This window comes from Miscanthus floridulus, chromosome 2 (assembly GCF_019320115.1).
Source record: "Miscanthus floridulus cultivar M001 chromosome 2, ASM1932011v1, whole genome shotgun sequence".
NCBI classification, from domain to species: Eukaryota; Viridiplantae; Streptophyta; class Magnoliopsida; order Poales; family Poaceae; genus Miscanthus; species Miscanthus floridulus.
The window spans coordinates 11,720,797-11,739,307 of record NC_089581.1 but is presented as its reverse complement, the minus strand read 5'-3'; the positions used below and the strand labels follow the sequence as shown (position 1 = coordinate 11,739,307).

At 50.2% G+C, this 18,511-nt stretch overlaps 1 protein-coding gene across 2 annotated transcripts; it reads right to left on the bottom strand.

Annotated features, from left to right (window-relative positions):
• Positions 1 to 12,982: 12,982 nt before the first annotated feature.
• LOC136516958 (pentatricopeptide repeat-containing protein At4g21300) lies at positions 12,983 to 17,119 on the bottom strand. 2 transcript variants are annotated; one of them, XM_066510476.1, is made up of 4 exons: positions 14,504 to 17,119; positions 13,650 to 13,799; positions 13,376 to 13,556; positions 12,983 to 13,105 (listed from the first exon to the last, which is right to left on the bottom strand). In XM_066510476.1, exons 1-2 carry the CDS (start codon positions 17,024 to 17,026, stop codon positions 13,785 to 13,787), a joined length of 2,538 nt encoding a protein of 845 aa, XP_066366573.1. In that variant the 5' UTR covers positions 17,027 to 17,119; the 3' UTR covers positions 12,983 to 13,105; positions 13,376 to 13,556; positions 13,650 to 13,784. The 2 variants fall into 2 exon arrangements, with proteins under 2 accessions (XP_066366573.1, XP_066366565.1); XM_066510468.1 differs by lacking the exon at positions 12,983 to 13,105 and having other exon boundaries at positions 13,132 to 13,556.
• Positions 17,120 to 18,511: the final 1,392 nt, after the last annotated feature.

The window sequence follows — 18,511 nt, the reverse complement described above, 5'->3', positions numbered from 1 at the left end:
CTGTTGCTGCTCTATTGCGTCCCTCAAAGCCCCAACTGTCCAGCCACCTTCCACTCAAATCATCATGCTTAATTCCATCAATCGCTCGGCTTCAGCCTGCCACTCATCGACTTGTTTTGTCTTTTTTCTTTTTTCACTAACAAAAGTATACTTTCTTCATTGATGACATGTTAGCACTGAAGTTTAGAGATACAGTTAGTACTCCTTCGAAAGTTGCTTTGCTTCTCTCGGTTTTTTTCTCCTATTTTTTATGCCATATTTGTTTCCCATATTTTTCGATTTTTATTTTCAAAATAGGAAGTTTGAGACCCTCTATTCTAAAACGAGTAAGTCAATCCATTTATAATTTGAGCAATTTTTCACAATAAATAATCATACGGATCGCTAGCTACGAGTCGACCAAACGTCAGCGAGTCATTCCTCCACGCAAAGGGACACGTACGTTCAGGCAGAAAAAAGAAACCTTCTAGAATACAAGTCTCTGTACGGTGCGTGCTGCGGTCGATTCAAATGTCAAATTCAACTCTGTACGACGAGGCCGGTCCAGTCCAATTGTCCAAACGGCCGAAAGCCGGGAGACGAGGTCGCCGATGCTTCCCATGACCGACTCGGCTTCGTGCCGTCCGCGCCTACGCGATGCTTCGCGTACTCCCTCAGCATATCTGCTGCTGCTGCAGGCAGCTGAGCAGCCTCTGAGCAGTGTTTCTTGCTCGGGAGGATGCAGTCTGCCGGCCGTCTTTCCGGCGCCCACCGTGGCCCGCGGCTGCTCCGATGTCCTCTTCCACCGGCGGGGGATCGATCGGTCTGCAGCAACGCGTACGGGCGGGAAATCAAGACAGACACCAGGATCACGGTTCGTTCCCTTTCCTGCCGTTTCAAGTTCAGTTCTAGAACCATAGAGTTAAATACCTTTGAAGAATAAATGAGTCCAGATAATTCATGCTTGGTTTCTGCTAATAAAGCTTCTCTGATGCCCACTGCTTGCAAAGAACGTGCAGGAACATGAGCCGCATCTCTACAGATTTTCAGACCCCCAGGTTGCTCATGAGCACCAACAGTTCGGTCAGTTCCTCGACAGGATGCTGGACGCGATAAGGATGTTGAGCAACAGTGTACCTCTTAAACAGAGATCAGGGGGTAAACATCTTACTTAGATGTAGAAATTGGTTCCTCTACTTTGTCCTGACGCAGTTGTGCCGCAGCCGCGTGGACGCTGGCGAAGTCAGTGGGTCTTCCCGTCACTGGCAGCACTCTCTTTAGATCGGGTTAGGTTTAGCTGTAGGTGCGTCACGGCGGCTCCGGTCAACCTCGTAGTTAGAGCCCTGACCCTCACCTCTCACCTCTCTTTATAGTGCTGTGCGACAGGGGCCCACCAACCATATTAGGGTTGGACGCCCCGATCAGGGCACGGATCTAAGGGTCTATGGGCCTATTGGTGGAGATCAACTAATATTCTCCCCTTTAATCTCACTACCATCTTTCAATTTCGTATCATTTACTTTTGTTCATTCCATTACAAATTAGCGCATAGAGCATGTTTCATCGTCACGGTCAATTGTCGATAGATTTAACAGCTACAATACACCACTCTGTTCTGAAATAGATACTTAACTTTGAGCCTTCTTTTGTTCAGGAATTTTAGACTTTCCCTTAAATCCATGCTAGCTACATGTTCTTTGAACATGTTGGGTGGTAGCCTTTTGTAAGCGGATCTGCGAGTATCTTTTCGGTACTTATATGCTCAAGACTTATGACATGATCTCGGACTTTATCTTTCACAACATAATACTTTATGTCAGTGTGTTTGACAGCACCACTTGACTTATTGTTGTGAGCATACTGTACTGCCGGATTATTATCGCAGTATAACTTAAGTGGTCTATAGATGTTGTCAACCACCTTCAAACCGGGTATGAACTCCTTTAGCCAGTTCACCTACCCCGTTGCCTCATAACATGCTACAAACTCGGCATGCATTGTGGACGATGTAATGACGGTTTGCTTTGAGCTTTTCCATGAAATAGCTTCCCCTGCGAGAGTGAATACATATCCAGACATGGGTTTTCTATCATCTCCCGCATAGTCAGAATAAGAATATTCCACTATATGGAGTGAATCTGATCTTCTATACGTCATCATGAGGCTTTTCGTTTCTTGTAAATAGCGCTACACTTTCTTTATCAATTTCCAGCGTTTTGTTCCAGGATTGCTCTGAAATCTGTCAAGTAACCTGGTAACAAATGTCAAGTCAGGGCATGTACATACTTGAGCATATTGCAAGCTTTCGACAGCTGAAGCATATGGAACCGTTTTCATTTGATCGATCTCATACTGGTTCTTGAGGCATTGAAAATCTCCATATCTATCGCCCTTAACTATAGGAGCAGGTGAGGAACTATATTTGTGCATACTGAATTTCTTTAAGATATTTTCTATGTATGTCTTTTGTGACAGTCCTAATACCCCTTTACTTCTATCTCGGTGAATCTTGATCCCTACAACGAACGAAGCTTCACCAAGATCTTTCATATCAAATTTTAAGGACAAAAACTTCTTTGTCTCCAGTAGTAGACTGACATCACTATTAGCAAGTAAGATATCATCCACATACAGGACAAGGAAGATAAATTCTCCATTCTTAAACTTTGCATAGACACAATTGTCCTCTACATTCTCTTTAAACTCAAAATTCCTTATTCTCTGATCAAACTTCAAGTACCACTGTCTTGAAGCTTGTTTTAATCCATAAATGGATTTTTTAGGCGGCATCCCATTTGTTCTTTTCCTTTCATGATAAAACCTTTTGGTTGTGCTATGTAAACATTTTTCTCTAAGTCCCCGTTGACAAATACCGTCTTTACATCCATCTGATGTAATTCTAAATCGTAATGTGCCACTAATGCTATTATGATTCTGAAGGAATCATTACCTGAGACTGGAGAAAAGGTCTCATTGTAATCAATGCCTTCTCTTTGCGTAAAGCCTTTTATCACAAGTCACGCTTTATATCTCTCTATATTTCTTTGAGAGTCAAGTTTTGTTTTGTAGACCCATTTACAGCCTACTGTTTTGACTCCTTTAGGAATTATTTCCAAGTCTCAAACTCTATTAGCATTTATAGATTTCATTTCATCTTCTATGGCCTCAAGCCACTTTGATAAATGATCACTTCTCATGGCCTCTTCAAATGAGGTGGGATCATCCTTCATTTGAAATTTCTTAGTATTGTATACTTCATAGTCAGCAGGAATAACTGATTTTCTAACTCTTTGAGACTTTCTAGGGGCCTCCACATTTGGCACATCTTCTGTTTGAGGCTGTTGTTGCTCCCCCTCATGTGTGGCAATAGGTTCTATAGGATCCTGAAGAAAAGGTTCCTCATCGTCATTCATTGTTGCCACAGGCGGAATAACAACAGCTGTTGGCACCACAGTATCTTGCACTGTCGGTGCAGCGACAGCAGGTAGTGAGAAAAATGACTCATGAATCATCAGAGTGGGCGCATACACCCGCTTCTCTTTAAGATCAATTTCTCGAGCTACCATGCTCCCCCTCATCATTTTATCCTCTAGGAAGACATCGTGTCTCGTTTCCACAAACTTTGTATGTCTCTCTAGACAGTAGAATCGAAAACATTTTGACTTTTCTGGGTAGCCAATGAAATGGCAACTTACTGTTTTGGGATCTAGCTTCCCAAAGTTTGGGTTAAACACTTTAGCCTCAGCAGGACTCCCCCCCACACGTAAGTGATTTAGTAAGGGTACTCTTACTGTCCATAACTCATACGGTGTTTTGGGCACCGACTTACTTGGTACTCTATTGAGAATATGAATGACGGTTTTTAACGTCTCCATCCACAGGCTCAACGATAAGGTGAAGTAACTTATCATACTGCGCACCATATCCATCAGGGTACGATTGCGTCTTTCAGCTACTCCATTCTGCTGAGGTTTGCCCGGTGTAGAATACTGGGCTACTATGCCATTCTCCTGTAAGAACCTTGCAAAAGGTCCATGAACTTGGCCATATGGGGTATGCCGATCGTAGTACTCCCCCCCACGGTCGGACCTGACTATCTTAATCTTTAAATTGTGTTGGTTTTCAACTTCTGCCTTAAATATCTTAAATTTATCCAATGCTTCTGTTCTTTCTTTGATTGGATAAATGTAGCCACAACAGGAGTAATCATCTGTGAATGTTATGAACGAATCATAACCATCCACACTCTTTACAGGAAACGGACCACAGATGTCTGTGTGAATAATATATAAAATTCCTGCGTTTCGTTTGACATCTTTCTTAATTTTCTTTACATACTTTCCTTTTATGCATTCTCTGCATTGTTCTAAATCTGAGAACTCTAATAGAGGAAGAATATCATTATTAACTAGTCTTTCTATTCCCCCCTCGAAATATGGCCTAAACGACAGTGCCATAATTTCAACGACGCATCGTGAGCTCTCTTTTATTTTCTATTTACATCCACAGACGATGATATATTTTCATTGTCGCACGCAACATTCTCATCATCGCATACAACATTCACATCATCACGTAGCAATAACAAATAGTATGTGCTCTCTTATGCCACTATTTTCAGAGTACCTCTCTGTCACCAGCTGCTTTATCGGCTGGATAACATATGTCTTTAAAGAGCCAGTGAACTAACTCTTTATTCTATCAAGGTACTCGATAACCGTGTCACACTCTGGAATTGAGCCCACAATTGCAGGCTCAATCGTTTTCTTTATCACAGCCAAACATTTCTTGTTGGCAGTGACCCACTTTCTATGCTCAAGGTCATAGGACATCTTTTGGGATTCAAAATCCCTCTCTTTAGTTGCCCAAGCGGCATCAGCCTCGTTTGTCTCCCTCACCGGTGCCACAGGCTCAGTGAAACATGGTGAGGTGATTACACAGTCCACCTCAGCCAAGATGAAGGCCAGGTCAATATTTTTCTTAACATAAAAAATAACAACAATTGCGTGCCTTGATTTCAACGTTGGTCAAAATTAAAACATACAACTGTTCTTATACACTAATCCTACATCACCATTGGGCAGAAATAGAATTAATGCATAAAATCATTAAAATTACGATATTGTTATTAACGTTGGTCAGAAAATAACAATATCATAATCATGTCAAAATATCTTTTTCTCCAATTAAATATCACGTTGGTTCAAAATAACTGAAGAATATACAATTTCTTTAGCAGCGGAAAACGTATACTCAATTTCTTGAATTTTACCCATAGGGAAAAATTACTTTTCCTATTTTCTTTGAGCTATTTTTTCATTTTCCAGAAATAAGCACTTACTGGAAAATAAACAAAATAAAAAACTGATCTTGGGCCGGAACTCGCACAGTGGCCCAGCCCAGCTCTGCCCTTTCAATCGCGCGCACGTGCATTGCGCTAACCCAGGCCGCAACCTGGGCCAGAGTGATGGATAAGTCTCATGTGTGGCTGGTCTTTGTGGGGCTATGATGCTCACATGGTCATGGTCCTTGTGGCTGTTTTTCTGTTTTTAGGACAGCATCTTAGACTAGAGGACAGCATCTTAGAGGACAGCATCTTAGACTAGAGGACAGCATCTTAGCATCTTAGACTAGCATCTTAGACTAGCATCTTGGCATATGCTTGGCTGGCTAGCAGCCTATAAATATGTAACCCCAACCCCTTGGGTTGGTATGGCATTTGTGTGAGCTTGTGTGAGAAATAGACAAGAAAATTGCCCCAACTCCTAGTGTCATCCTCTCTCGATGAGAGTAAGAATTCTCCTACTACCAAGAGTGAGAATTCAGCGACTAACAACTGGTATCAAAGCCGTATTATCCTGTAGCCTGAGCATCTCTTGCTCATCTTCTCTCCCAGCCCCACAACAGCCCCAGCTGTTGGCAGCAGCAGCTCCTCCGGCCGCTCCTGTTCACTCCTCTCCCAGCTCGTCTGAAGCAGCCCTCTCCCCACGCAGCAGCCCCCCGGTAGCGCATCATGTCCGCAGGGCAGTCTCAGCGCTCGGTCGCCTCGAGCACGCGGCGTCGGCAGGAGGCCGAACTTGCCGCGGCAGAGGAACGCGAGCGAGCGGCGGCAGAGACCGCTGCGGCGGCGGCAAGGGCGTCGAGGCTAGCAGCGGCGGAGCTGGCAGCAGCCAGAGCGGAGGCGGAAGCAGCGGCGGCGGCGAATGCAGCGCGTGCGGCGGCGGCGGAGGTCGAGGCTCTGCGCGGCAGCATCGGCAGCTCCATTTCCGCTGACGACACCGCCGACGCGGACCTCGAGCTGCTAGAGAGGGAGGCAGCGCGAGCGCGGGCGGCGCAGTGGACAGCGGCGCACGTCCACGAGCGTGGCGGCAGTCCAGATAGGCGCGGACGCGCTGGCGGCGCTCCTGAAGGAGGTGCGCACGGCGGTGGCGCTCCTGGGGCAGCCGCGCACGCCCACGAGCGCGGCGGCAGCCCAGACAGGCGCGGACGCGCTGGTGGCGCTCCTGGAGGAGGCGTGCACGGCGGCGGCGCTCCTGGAGGAGGCGCGCACGGCAACGGTGGCGGACGGGTCGATGGAGAGCGCGGCCTTCACAGGCAGCGTGGCTCTCTCTCCCCGGATCGGTACCGACGGGTCGATGGAGAGCGCGGCCTTCACAGGCAGCGTGGCTCTCTCTCCCCGGATCGGTACCGTGGTTACCACGGGCTCCAGGCTGTTGTCAGGGACGTCGGTCCCGGCGGTGGGTGGCCTACCCTCACCAAGACCAACTACGTCGAGTGGGCTGCGGTGATGAGGGTAAAGCTCCAAGTGCGGCACATGTGGGAGGCAGTCCGGTATGGCGACGTCGACTACGACCTAGATCGACGGGCGCTGGATGCTCTCATCGCTGCAGTCCCGCCCGAGATGCAGTTCTCGCTTACCAGCAAGCGGACTGCCAAGGAGGCTTAGGACGCCATCGCTGCGGCACGCATCGGCAGCGACCGCGCCCGCAAGTCCACACTGCAGGCACTTCGCAAGGAGTGGGAGAACCTGGCCTTCAAGCCAGGTGAGGACGTTGATGACTTTGCTCTCCGTCTCAACACTCTGTTGCAGAAGATGGTGCAGTTCGGCGACGACACCTACGGCGAGGAGAGAGCTGTCGAAAAGCTCTTCCGCTGCGTCCTCGAGAAGTACAAGCAGATGGCTCGCTCGATCGAGTCCCTGCTGGATCTCTCCACGATGTCGATCGAGGAGGCGATAGGTCGGCTCAAGGTCGTCGACAGCGATGAGCCACAGTCTCTCTCGGGGCCCATCACCACTGGCGGGAAGCTCCTCCTCACTCGGGAGCAGTGGCTTGCCAGCCAAGGTGACCGGAGGAAGGGGGAGCCTTCTTCCGCGACAGGCGGCCGCAAGCGTGGCAAGCCACGCAAGGCGAGCAGAGACGCCCAGGCCGGGGCGCGAGGACGTGCCGAGGGTGATGCCCGCGGAGGCGCCCAGGGCGGCGCCGCCGGCAGGCACAAGCCGGCACGAGACGACGCCTGCCGCAACTGCGGCCAGCTTGGCCATTGGGCCAAGGACTGTCGACAGCCACGACGCGGCCAGGCCCACGTCGCACAGGCGGAGGAGGAGCCGGCTCTGTTCATGGCACATGCCAGCATCGAGCTACCTCCAGCAGCACCGGCCGCAGCGGCTCTCCTCCACCTTGATGAGCCAAAAGCACACGCCCTCCTCGGCGACAGCTCCGGCAACGACAAGACTGACGGGTGGTGCCTCGACACCGGCGCCACCCATCACATGACCGGTCGACGGGAGTTCTTCACCGAGCTTGACTCTAGCGTCCGAGGCTCCGTCAAGTTTGGGGATGCCTCCGGCGTGGAGATCAAGGGCGTCGGCTCCATCATCTTCACCGCCGTGTCTGGTGAGCACAGGCTGCTCACCGGAGTCTACTACATCCCCGCGTTGAGGAACTCCATCATCAGCTTGGGACAGCTGGATGAGAACGGTTCGCGCGTGGTGGTTGAGGACGGAGTCATGAGGATTTGGGATCGTCGTCGTCGCCTTCTTGCCAAGGTATCCAGAAGCGCAAATCGACTCTACGTCCTTAACGTGCAGGTGGCACAACCCCTCTGTCTCGCTGCTCGTCGGGACGACGAGGCGTGGCAGTGGCACGAGCGTTTCGGGCACCTTCACTTTGAGGCCCTGAAGCGGCTCAGTGCCACGGAGATGGTGCGAGGCCTGCCGTGCCTCGACCATGTGGAGCAGCTCTGCGACGTCTGCGTGTTGACGAAGCAGAGGCGACTCCCTTTTCCCCAGCGGGCGAGCTTTCGAGCCAAGGAGAGGCTCGAGCTCGTGCACGGGGACTTGTGTGGCCCGGTGACACCGGCCACACCAGGAGGACGACGCTACTTCCTGCTGCTCGTCGACGACCTCTCCCGCTACATGTGGGTGATGGTCCTCGGCAGCAAGGGAGAGGCTGCGGACGCCATCAGACGCGCGCAGGCTGCTGCGGAGGCGGAGTGCGGCCGCAAGCTGCGCGTGCTGCGCACCGACAACGGCGGCGAATTCACGGCGGCTGAATTCGCGTCGTACTGCGCTGACGAGGGCATTCAGCGCCACTACTCCGCGCCGTACAGCCCGCAGCAGAACGGCGTCGTCGAGCGGCGCAACCAGACGGTTGTGGGGATGGCTCGGGCCCTCCTCAAGCAGAGGGGGATGCCGGCTGTCTTCTGGGGAGAGGCGGTGGTGACGGCCGTCTACATCCTCAACCGCTCACCTACCAAGGCGCTCGACGGCAGGACGCCGTACGAGGCTTGGCATGGGCGCAAGCCGGCGGTCTCCCACTTGCGGGTCTTCGGCTGCCTCGCGTTCGCCAAGGAGCTTGGCCACATCAGCAAGCTCGACGACAGGAGCACTCCGGGAGTGTTCATCGGCTACGCGGAGGGCTCGAAGGCCTACCGCATCCTCGACCCGAAGACACAGCGTGTGCGCACGGCGCGCGACGTTGTGTTCGACGAAGGGCGAGGATGGGCGTGGGACAAGGCGGTGGACGATGGCTCGGCTCCGACGTACGACGACTTCACTGTCGAGTACGTCCACTTCGAGGGAGCTGGGGGAGTAGGCAGCTCTTCTTCGGCGAGCGCGTCTACCCCAGTCTCCGAGCCTCCACCGACCCCGGCACCTGCTACTCCGACAGCACCACGCTCTCCAGCCAGGACCTCGGCTGCGATGAGCTCTTCGCCGGCTCCACCACAGCCGGCAACGCCACGCACTCCAGCACCGACAGGCACCACTCCGGGCACGTCTACTCCACCACCAGCTCGTGTCGAGCACGGCCCGGTTGAGCTCACTACTCCGCTCTCTCACGACGAGGAGCGCGTCGACGCGTACCACGACGGCGAGCCGTTGCGGTACCGTACGGTGGAGAACCTTCTCGGCGACCAGCCGGTGCCGGGACCGGTGCCTCACGACCTGGAGGCGCAGTTGCACCTTGCGTGTGACGACGGCGAGCCTCGGTCGTTTGCAGAGGCCGAGAGACACGCGGCATGGCGCGCCGCGATGCAGTTGGAGATGGATGCGGTTGAGAAGAACCGCACCTGGGAGCTTGCTGACCTTCCTCGTGGTCACCGCGCGATCACCCTTAAGTGGGTGTACAAGTTGAAGAGGGATGAAGCCGGCGCCATCGTCAAGCACAAGGCTCGCTTGGTGGCACGAGGTTTCGTGCAGCAGGAGGGGGTCGACTTCGACGACGCCTTTGCTCCCGTGGCACGGATGGAGTCCGTGCGACTCCTCCTTGCGCTAGCTGCCCAGGAGGGCTGGCGTGTTCATCACATGGACGTCAAGTCGGCGTTCCTTAACGGCGACTTGAAGGAGGAGGTCTACGTGCACCAGCCGCCGGGATTTGCGATCCCCGGCAAGGAGGGCAAGGTGCTCCGCCTGCGCAAGGCCCTCTATGGCTTGCGGCAGGCACCGAGGGCGTGGAATGCCAAGCTGGATTCCACGCTAAAGGGGATGGGCTTCGAGCAAAGCCCGCACGAGGCGGCCATCTACCGACGGGGCAATGGAGGTAATGCCCTGCTGGTGGGTGTCTACGTCGACGACTTGGTGATCACCGGCACCAAGGATGCGGAGGTGGCGGCATTCAAGGAAGAGATGAAGGCCACCTTCCAGATGAGTGACCTGGGGCCTCTCTCCTTCTACCTGGGAATCGAGGTACACCAGGATGACTCTGGGATCACGCTTCGACAGACCGCCTACGCCAAGCGCGTCGTTGAGCTAGCTGGGCTCACCGACTGCAACCCAGCTCTCACTCCGATGGAGGAGAGGCTGAAGCTGAGCCGCGACAGCACGACGGAGGAGGTGGACGCTACGCAGTACCGGCGTCTTGTGGGGAGCCTTCGCTACCTCGCCCACACACGGCCGGACTTGGCATTCTCCGTCGGCTACGTTAGTCGGTTCATGCAGCGACCGACGACAGAGCACCAGCAGGCTGTGAAGAGGATCATCCGCTACGTTGCGGGGACTCTCGACCACGGCCTCTACTACCCGAGGTGCCCTGGGGCGGCACACTTCGTCGGGTACAGCGACAGCGACCACGCCGGCGACATCGACACCAGCAAGAGCACGAGCGGGATCCTCTTCTTCCTCGGCAAGTGCCTCGTTAGCTGGCAGTCGGTCAAGCAGCAGGTGGTGGCCCTGTCCAGCTGCGAGGCCGAGTACATAGCGGCCTCCACCGCTTCGACTCAGGCGCTCTGGCTCGCTCGACTGCTTGGTGATCTCCTCGGCAGAGACACTAGAGCGGTGGAGCTCAAGGTGGACAGCAAGTCCGCTCTGGCCCTGGCAAAGAACCCCGTGTTCCACGAACGCAGCAAGCACATCCGGGTGAGGTACCACTTCATCCGAGGCTGTTTGGAGGAAGGGAGCATCAAGGCGAGCTACATCAACACCAAGGACCAGCTTGCGGACCTGCTCACCAAGCCTCTTGGGAGGATCAAGTTCCTTGAGCTCTGCTCCAGGACCGGGATGGTTCAACTCTCCCACAAGACGACGCACAAGACTTAGGGGGAGAATGATGGATAAGTCTCATGTGTGGCTGGTCTTTGTGGGGCTATGATGCTCACATGGTCATGGTCCTTGTGGCTGTTTTTCTGTTTTTAGGACAGCATCTTAGACTAGAGGACAGCATCTTAGAGGACAGCATCTTAGACTAGAGGACAGCATCTTAGCTAGGACAGCATATTAGCATCTTAGACTAGCATCTTAGACTAGCATCTTGGCATATGCTTGGCTGGCTAGCAGCCTATAAATATGTAACCCCAACCCCTTGGGTTGGTATGGCATTTGTGTGAGCTTGTGTGAGAAATAGACAAGAAAATTGCCCCAACTCCTAGTGTCATCCTCTCTCGATGAGAGTAAGAATTCTCCTACTACCAAGAGTGAGAATTCAGCGACTAACACAGAGCCGACAAAGTAGCCCGGCGCGCTCGCCTGCCTAGGCCGAGAGCGGCCCGTTGAAACCTTGAGCGCAGGCTTCGTAGGATCAAAACCCGCTCGGCCGCGTCGGGCGAAAACCCTAGCCCCATTCCTTTCTTTCTCCTCTGCCTTTCTCTCTCAACCGCGTGGCGCACCGAGCGAGCAAAGCGGTGGAGCGGGCAACCATGCCCCCCTCGCTGGCGTGCGCGCTCCCCAGCGGATGAGCGCGCCGCCGTCGAGCGGCCTGGCCGCGGCGCCCCCTTGGACGAGTCCGGGCGAAACAGCTCCCCCGACTCGGCCTTCTTCTCCCGCGCCGACGAAGGGTCAGCCCGGCGCACGGCGAGGTAGGTCCCTTTCCTCTTCTTCCACATCCCCTTCTTCTTTTGGATTTGGATTCTACTTCTCTTATCCGAACCGGTGTTGGGGATTAGGGTTTAGATCTAGGGTTAGGGTTCGAAATCCGACCCACTGTTCTTCTTCCCCAGAGGGTCTTCACGGGTTTAGGGTTCGGCTTTGATTCTCTTCTAGGCCGAATCCCTCTTCTTTTGTTTTTTCCTTCACCCAGTTAGGGTTAGGGTTAGGGAATCGTTAAGGTTAGGATTAACCCGATTTGGTTTTTCTTTCGGTTTTGATTCGAGATCGGTGAGATAAGCCCCTTCCCCTCTTCCCCTTCTTCTCTTTTGGATCTTCTTTCTTTTCTTTTCAGAGTTGAACCGATTTGGGGTTGGGGTTGGGGTTAGGGTTAGGGTTACTGTTCTTCTTCCCCAACGGGTTAGGGTTCGGTTGAACTATGTGCATCTCGATTTCTTTCCCGATTAGGGTTAGGGTTTGACTCACTGGAGTCACTATTCATCTTCCCCAGCGAGTGCTTCATGGGTTAGGGTTCGGCTTCGCGTGCTGAGACCCCTTTTTCTTCTCTCCTCAGATCCGAACGGGCTCTGTTCTTTTCTTGCCGCGCACCGACAAAGACGACGGTGCGACACCTTTCCCTGCACGGTGACGGTGGTGACCGGCAGTTGAGTGATGCCCACCACCCTCCCGGTCTCTTTTTTATTTTCTTTTACCCGGTTAGGGTTAGGGTTTGAATCCGAAACGGGTCAAACCCTTGTTCTTTCTTTGATTTCTTTTCAATTCTCTACCCCATACTAGATCTACACACTCTTACCCTGGCTCTGGTACGATTGTTGAGCAACAGTGTACCTCTTAAACGTAGATCAAAGGATAAACATCTTACTTAGATGTAGAAATTGGTTCTTCTACTTCGCCCTGGCGCAGTTGCGCCGCAGCCGCGTGGACGCCGGTGTCGTGAGAGCTCGGCGCGGTGGAGTCCAGCGTAGCGGTGGCGATGCAGAGGTGACGACGGCGAAATCAGTGGGTCTTCCCGTCGTTGGCAGCACTCTCTTTAGATCGGGTTAGGTTTAGCTGTAGGTGGGTCACGACAGCTCTGGTCAACCTCGTAGTTAGAGCCTTGATCCCTACCTCTCTTTATAGTGCTGTGCGACAGGGGCCCACCAACCATCTTAGGGTTGGGTGCCCCCGATCAGGGCGCAGATACAAGGGCCCAATAGGCTGGTGGAGATCAACTAACAAAGGAATCCCCAAAGTCTTGCACAGATGCAACACCGGAGGCTTGCCAGTGGGCTGAAAGTTTTGGATGATGACATATGAGTCAAATTCTCTCTGTGGAAATACAAGAGTTAGAAGAAACGTCAACAGTTTGTGTTGTATAAAGTGACCCTGCTGTGTCTTGTAAATAACAATGCGCAACTTCAGTGTGTGAGACTGCTATTGTTCAGGTTCATTCAGATTATGGATCAGAACATCGGCTTAAATATTGGATATATATGTACTCGAAGCAATTTCATTTCGTTGTAGTGGATTTGCGTACCAAAACCAATCATCTAACACAGTATTACAAATTCAATAATAATGTGCATGCTTACAGCTTACCTTTGTTTCGACGTTACCAGTTCATTCTTGTAACTTTCCAACTGAAGCAGCAACACCATAATTGCAGCCTCACAGGAAGACATCTGAATATGTCAAGCTTCTCCCTAAAAATGTCGATATCTTTACACAGATTTTCCCTTGGTCTTCCGTGTGTTTCTCATGCTTGAGAATAGGCATATCCCTACAGGACGCAGTATACATGTTGCTTAATCAGATAACATAAATGAGTTGGGGAAAAAAGTGTGATTACGAAGTTGCAAACAAGTATACTCACCACTTTTTTTCTCATGTAAATGTCGAACTGCATACACAATTACACATACTGCTTTTCAACAGGCAGTGGTCTGTATAACAATGTGTTCTTCCTCGAATTTCCATCAGAAGGGCATATCAGTGCCACTGGGACAAATCATATTGCCATAACCTTCAACAAGATAATTATACAAGGATTAAACGTAATGTCACAATGGAGACGACAGCTGCAGTTATACATAGATATGTCTTACAAATATATCTAACCTACAGAGTAGTATTCTAGAGTCTAGACTACACAAAAGCATAACAAAGTAGACTAACTAAAATGGCTTTGCTGTTCCACGACAGAAAACACATACTACAAGTGGAGACGTGCCATATCTACTAGAATGACACTCCCCTTTAGCTAGTTTTTATACTACTTGAAGGGAAAACATAAGATGCTTCCACTCTGATCATTTGCTATAACAAATTACTTGAAGGGAAAGCATATGCTGCCATTTTGTATATTTACTATAACAGCTACCTACAGTCAGTAGCTCAGTGGCATGTATGATTCCTATGTTGAAGGGAAAACATAAGATGCTTCCACTCTGATCATTTGCTATAACAAATTACTTGAAGGGAAAACATATGCTGCCATTTTGTATATTTACTATAACAACTACCTACAGTCAGTGGCTCAATGGCATGTATGATTCCCATGTCTGATTAAATTTAAGTTTGCGCATGGATCAGCAGCAAGGCAGGAACAGGATCTTTTAGATTAGTAAAATAGTATCACTTCATTCAAAGAAGTTTATATCATTAGGTTCAACAAATAATTAAGGTGCATAGAACATCAAACAATCTTTTGTACTTTTTAAATCCCACCTGTGTGTTGTTATCTGGGTGCATGGGGTGACATAGATCTGGTCTGGGAACATAGCCTTCCTCTCTTAGTTCTTGAAGCAGGGCCTTCAAGGACGTGTAGATATCTTCAGACTCAGGGTGGCTTTTATCTGATGCAACAAATAAATGGCTGCTGTTATTAACATCTACCCAGCTGTACCCAGGTATCTTCAGGATCTTATTATCCTTCATCAATCTTCTAACTTTTGATACACCATCCCATCGCCCAGCAACTGCATTGATATTGGACATGAGGACATAATAACCAGAATTACCAGGGTCCAACTTGAACAGTTCTTGGGAAGCGACGTCCGCAAGTTCAACATTGCGATGCACACGGCAAGCATGGAGAAGAGCACCCCAAATGCCAGCATCTGGCTTGAAAGGCATATCAGCAATAAATTGTATAGCTTTATCTAACCTCCCAGAACGACTGTATAGGTCGACCATGCAAGCAAAATGCTCCATTTGTGGTGCAATCAGATATTCCTTAGTCATGCATTGAAAAAGTTTGAGTCCTTCTTCAACCAGCCCTGCATGAGCACAAGCAGATATCAAAGCAAGGAATGTTACATGATCTGGCTTGTATCCTTCCTCCTGCATACGATGTAAGAAGCTCAGTGACTCTTTAACAAGACCATGAGCCCCATAGGCAGAAATTATACTATTCCATGATACTTCATTCTTATCAGGCATGAATTCAAAAACACGAAGAGCCAACTCCATGTTCCCACATTTCGCATACATGTCTATCAGAGCACTCTCAGCAAATATGTCAGCCTTTATAGGACCCTTTATGATAACACCATGAATCTCCTTCCCATAATATATAGCTGGCAAACTTGCACATGCTGATAGGGCAGAAGATATGGTTACATTATTGTACTTTATTCCTTCCATACACATCTGACGGAAAAGGTCTAGAGCTTCTTGTGGTTCTCCATTCTGTGAAAAGCTTGAAATCATTGAGTTCCATGTCACCTCATCCTTCAAAGACATTTTGGAGAAGATATAATGGCTCAGGTCAAGTCTGCCACACTTTGCGTACATGTCCATCAGTGCACTCTCCACATAACATTTTCCTTCATATGCATTTCTTAGAACATAACCATGGATCTCCTGACCAAGAGGCAAAGCAGCCATACCAGCACACGCTGGCAAGACGCTAGCTACAGTAACAGCATTTGGTTCAATGCACTGTTCTAACAAGTACCGGAACATTTGCAGTGCCTCTTCACTCATCCCATTCAGAACATAACCTGATATCATCGTACTGCCAATAACCACATCGATAGCCCTAGCCGCATCATACACATTCTGTGCCATCCTCACATCCTTGCACTTGAAATAGATGTCCACCAAAGCACTGACCAAAAAGGCATCCATGTGCACACAATTCTTGATAATATAACCATGTACCTCCTTACCCTGCTTGAGACCATTCAAGTCGGTCAAAGCCGGTAGCAAACTCACTAGCGTAACTGAATCTGGTCGAGCAGCACTCCTCTGCATATCGCAGAACAATCCCAATGCTTCATCAAGAAGCCCATTTTGAACACATCCTGAGATCATTCCGTTCCAGGTTACCAAGTCATCCCGTGGCAACAGTTCAAACAATCTCCATGCATCATCCAAGCACCGGCATTTGGCATACATCGATAGCAATGTGTTAGCCACTGCGACCTCCTGCTCTAAACCACATTTCACCGCCAGAGAGTGAAGCTGCACCCCAGACAGCAAGTCAGCCTCAGCAGCACACACAGAGAGAAAGCACGCCAGAGTCGCAAAATTGGGCTCGCAACCGGACGCCCTCATGTTCCGGAATAAATGCACAGACCCACCCACGTCTCCAGCCTTTATGTACCCGTCCATCATCACGTTCCACAGGACGCAATCCCGCCATGGCATTCCGTCGAACGCGTCGCGGGCGTCCCTGAGGAGGCCAGCGTCAGAGTACATCTTGATGAGCGCGCTCCCAACGTAGACATCGCTGGCGATCCCGATCGCCCGCGCTGTGCGGTGGACCAGGCGGCCGAGGGACACCGCTCCGAGCGCGGCACAGGACTTGACGACGTAAGGGAGGGTGTGCGCATCGGGGCGCGGCGCGGCGGGGTGGGTCCACATCTTGACGTAGAAGAGGACGGCGAAGCGGTGGTGCCCCGCCGCGGTGAACCCACGGATGAGCCAGTTCCACGGCAGCGACGATGCGATGGCGGCGCGCGGGAGCGCGGAGAACACCGATACGGCGTCGCGGAACCGGCGCGCGAGGACGTACATGCCGAGGAGCCGGGTGTGGAGCGCCGGGTGGCTGGAGAGAGCGCCGGACACGACGGCGCGAGCGTGGATTTGGAGGCCCAGCGAGAGGTGCGGCGCGGAGACGCAGCCGCGCAGGAGCGCCAGCAAGCGGTCCGCGGAGGAGACATCCGTGACAGCTTCCGTAGCGGAGAATGTGGTAGAGCAGCATGGCCGCGGCGGCAGCTTGAGGACGGGGTGAGCGAGGCGCATGGCGAATTGGCGACCGACGGCGACGAGGCCGTCGAGGACTGAGAGAAGCCGAGGCGGCCGACTGCCCAAGCGTGGCTGCTACGTGCGATGGTGGTCGGGGACGGGGATGGATTTTCCGTCCCCCGCGTCATCAAAGGACATGAAAAAAAACACACATGGCCTCCTCAACTTTTACGACTTTTCCCAACCTAAACTTTAAAATCAGCTAAACCACCTCCCTGAATTTTTAAAACAGTTCGTTTTACCTCCTATCCGGTTATAAGCGGTTTTCAAAGATGATTTTGTATTTTTCTTTTTTATTTATTTCGGCTGATTTTTAAAAAAATCATAGTAAACCATAGAATAAAAAATTCAATTTTGTTAGACTCCATATAAGCAGGTCTACACAGTGAACATATAATATGATATGCTTCAGTACATATTTTTTTGCTGTAGCTTTAAATCTATGCTTTTCTATAATTAATTTATAGTTGTAGTTTCTATGGTTCAATTATGGTAAAAATTTTATAGTGGGCTAATTGTTGTATGCTTGAATTGTAGTAAAAATTTTATACTCATTAGATCATGTACAACTTAGTTATAGATTTATCCCACCATAAAAAATTCACCACAATTAGACCATAGAAACTACAACTATGAATTAATTACAGAAAAACATATATCTAAAGCTATAGCAAAAAAATTATACTAAAACATACCATATTATATATTCACTATGTAGACATGTGGAGTCCAACAAAATTAGATTTTCTATTTTATGATTTTTCTGTGATTTACTATGATTTTTTAAATATTCAGTCAAAATAAATAAATAAACAAAATTGTCTTTGAAAACCGCTTATTACCACGAGGTAAAACGGGTTAGACCTTTTCCCAGGACCTGGACGTGGAACAAATCTCGTGGCCCGTGAGGAACAATGCAGCCCAACAGCGCAGTAGCCCGCTGAAAGGGGCTTGTCCAGGAGTTCACAGTTCATCTCAACAAGCCTCTTGTTTTCCAGATATGATTCACTCTTTGCAATGATTGGTGTGATCGTTTGTCTTGTGTCTTTTCTCAGGTAACTTGTTGAATTGTCTTGGCAACAATTCTGAAAGACAAGGGCTGCAGCATCACCTCATCGCTTGGGGCGCAGGACGCTGTCTTTGGGACATTGCCAATTTGCCATGGGTTCATATGTGCATTCAGTTCAAAGTTCATGTGGTATACTGATGTCTGTTGATCCTCAAACAATCTCTCAAAATCAGAGCATCAGAAAATTGCAGATGCAAAGATTCTCTCTAAATCTGACAGCAAAGAGCATTACAGTTTGAAGAATTGGTATACCTGATGCATATTCTGTGTTTAGGGTTAACAGAATCTGGAGAGCGCCGCAAACTTTTTTTGCGTTTCAGAAAGGTATGAGCAGCAATGGCAAAAGCTAAACGCCATGTTTCTGTTAACTCAATTACATTCGACAAGTGTTTCCGCACTGTCACGTAAAGATC

What these genes read in the sequence shown, in the direction of transcription:
- LOC136516958 (XM_066510476.1), bottom strand. Translation starts at nt 17,026, where the DNA reads ATGCGCCTCGCTCACCCCGTCCTCAAGCTGCCGCCGCGGCCATGCTGC.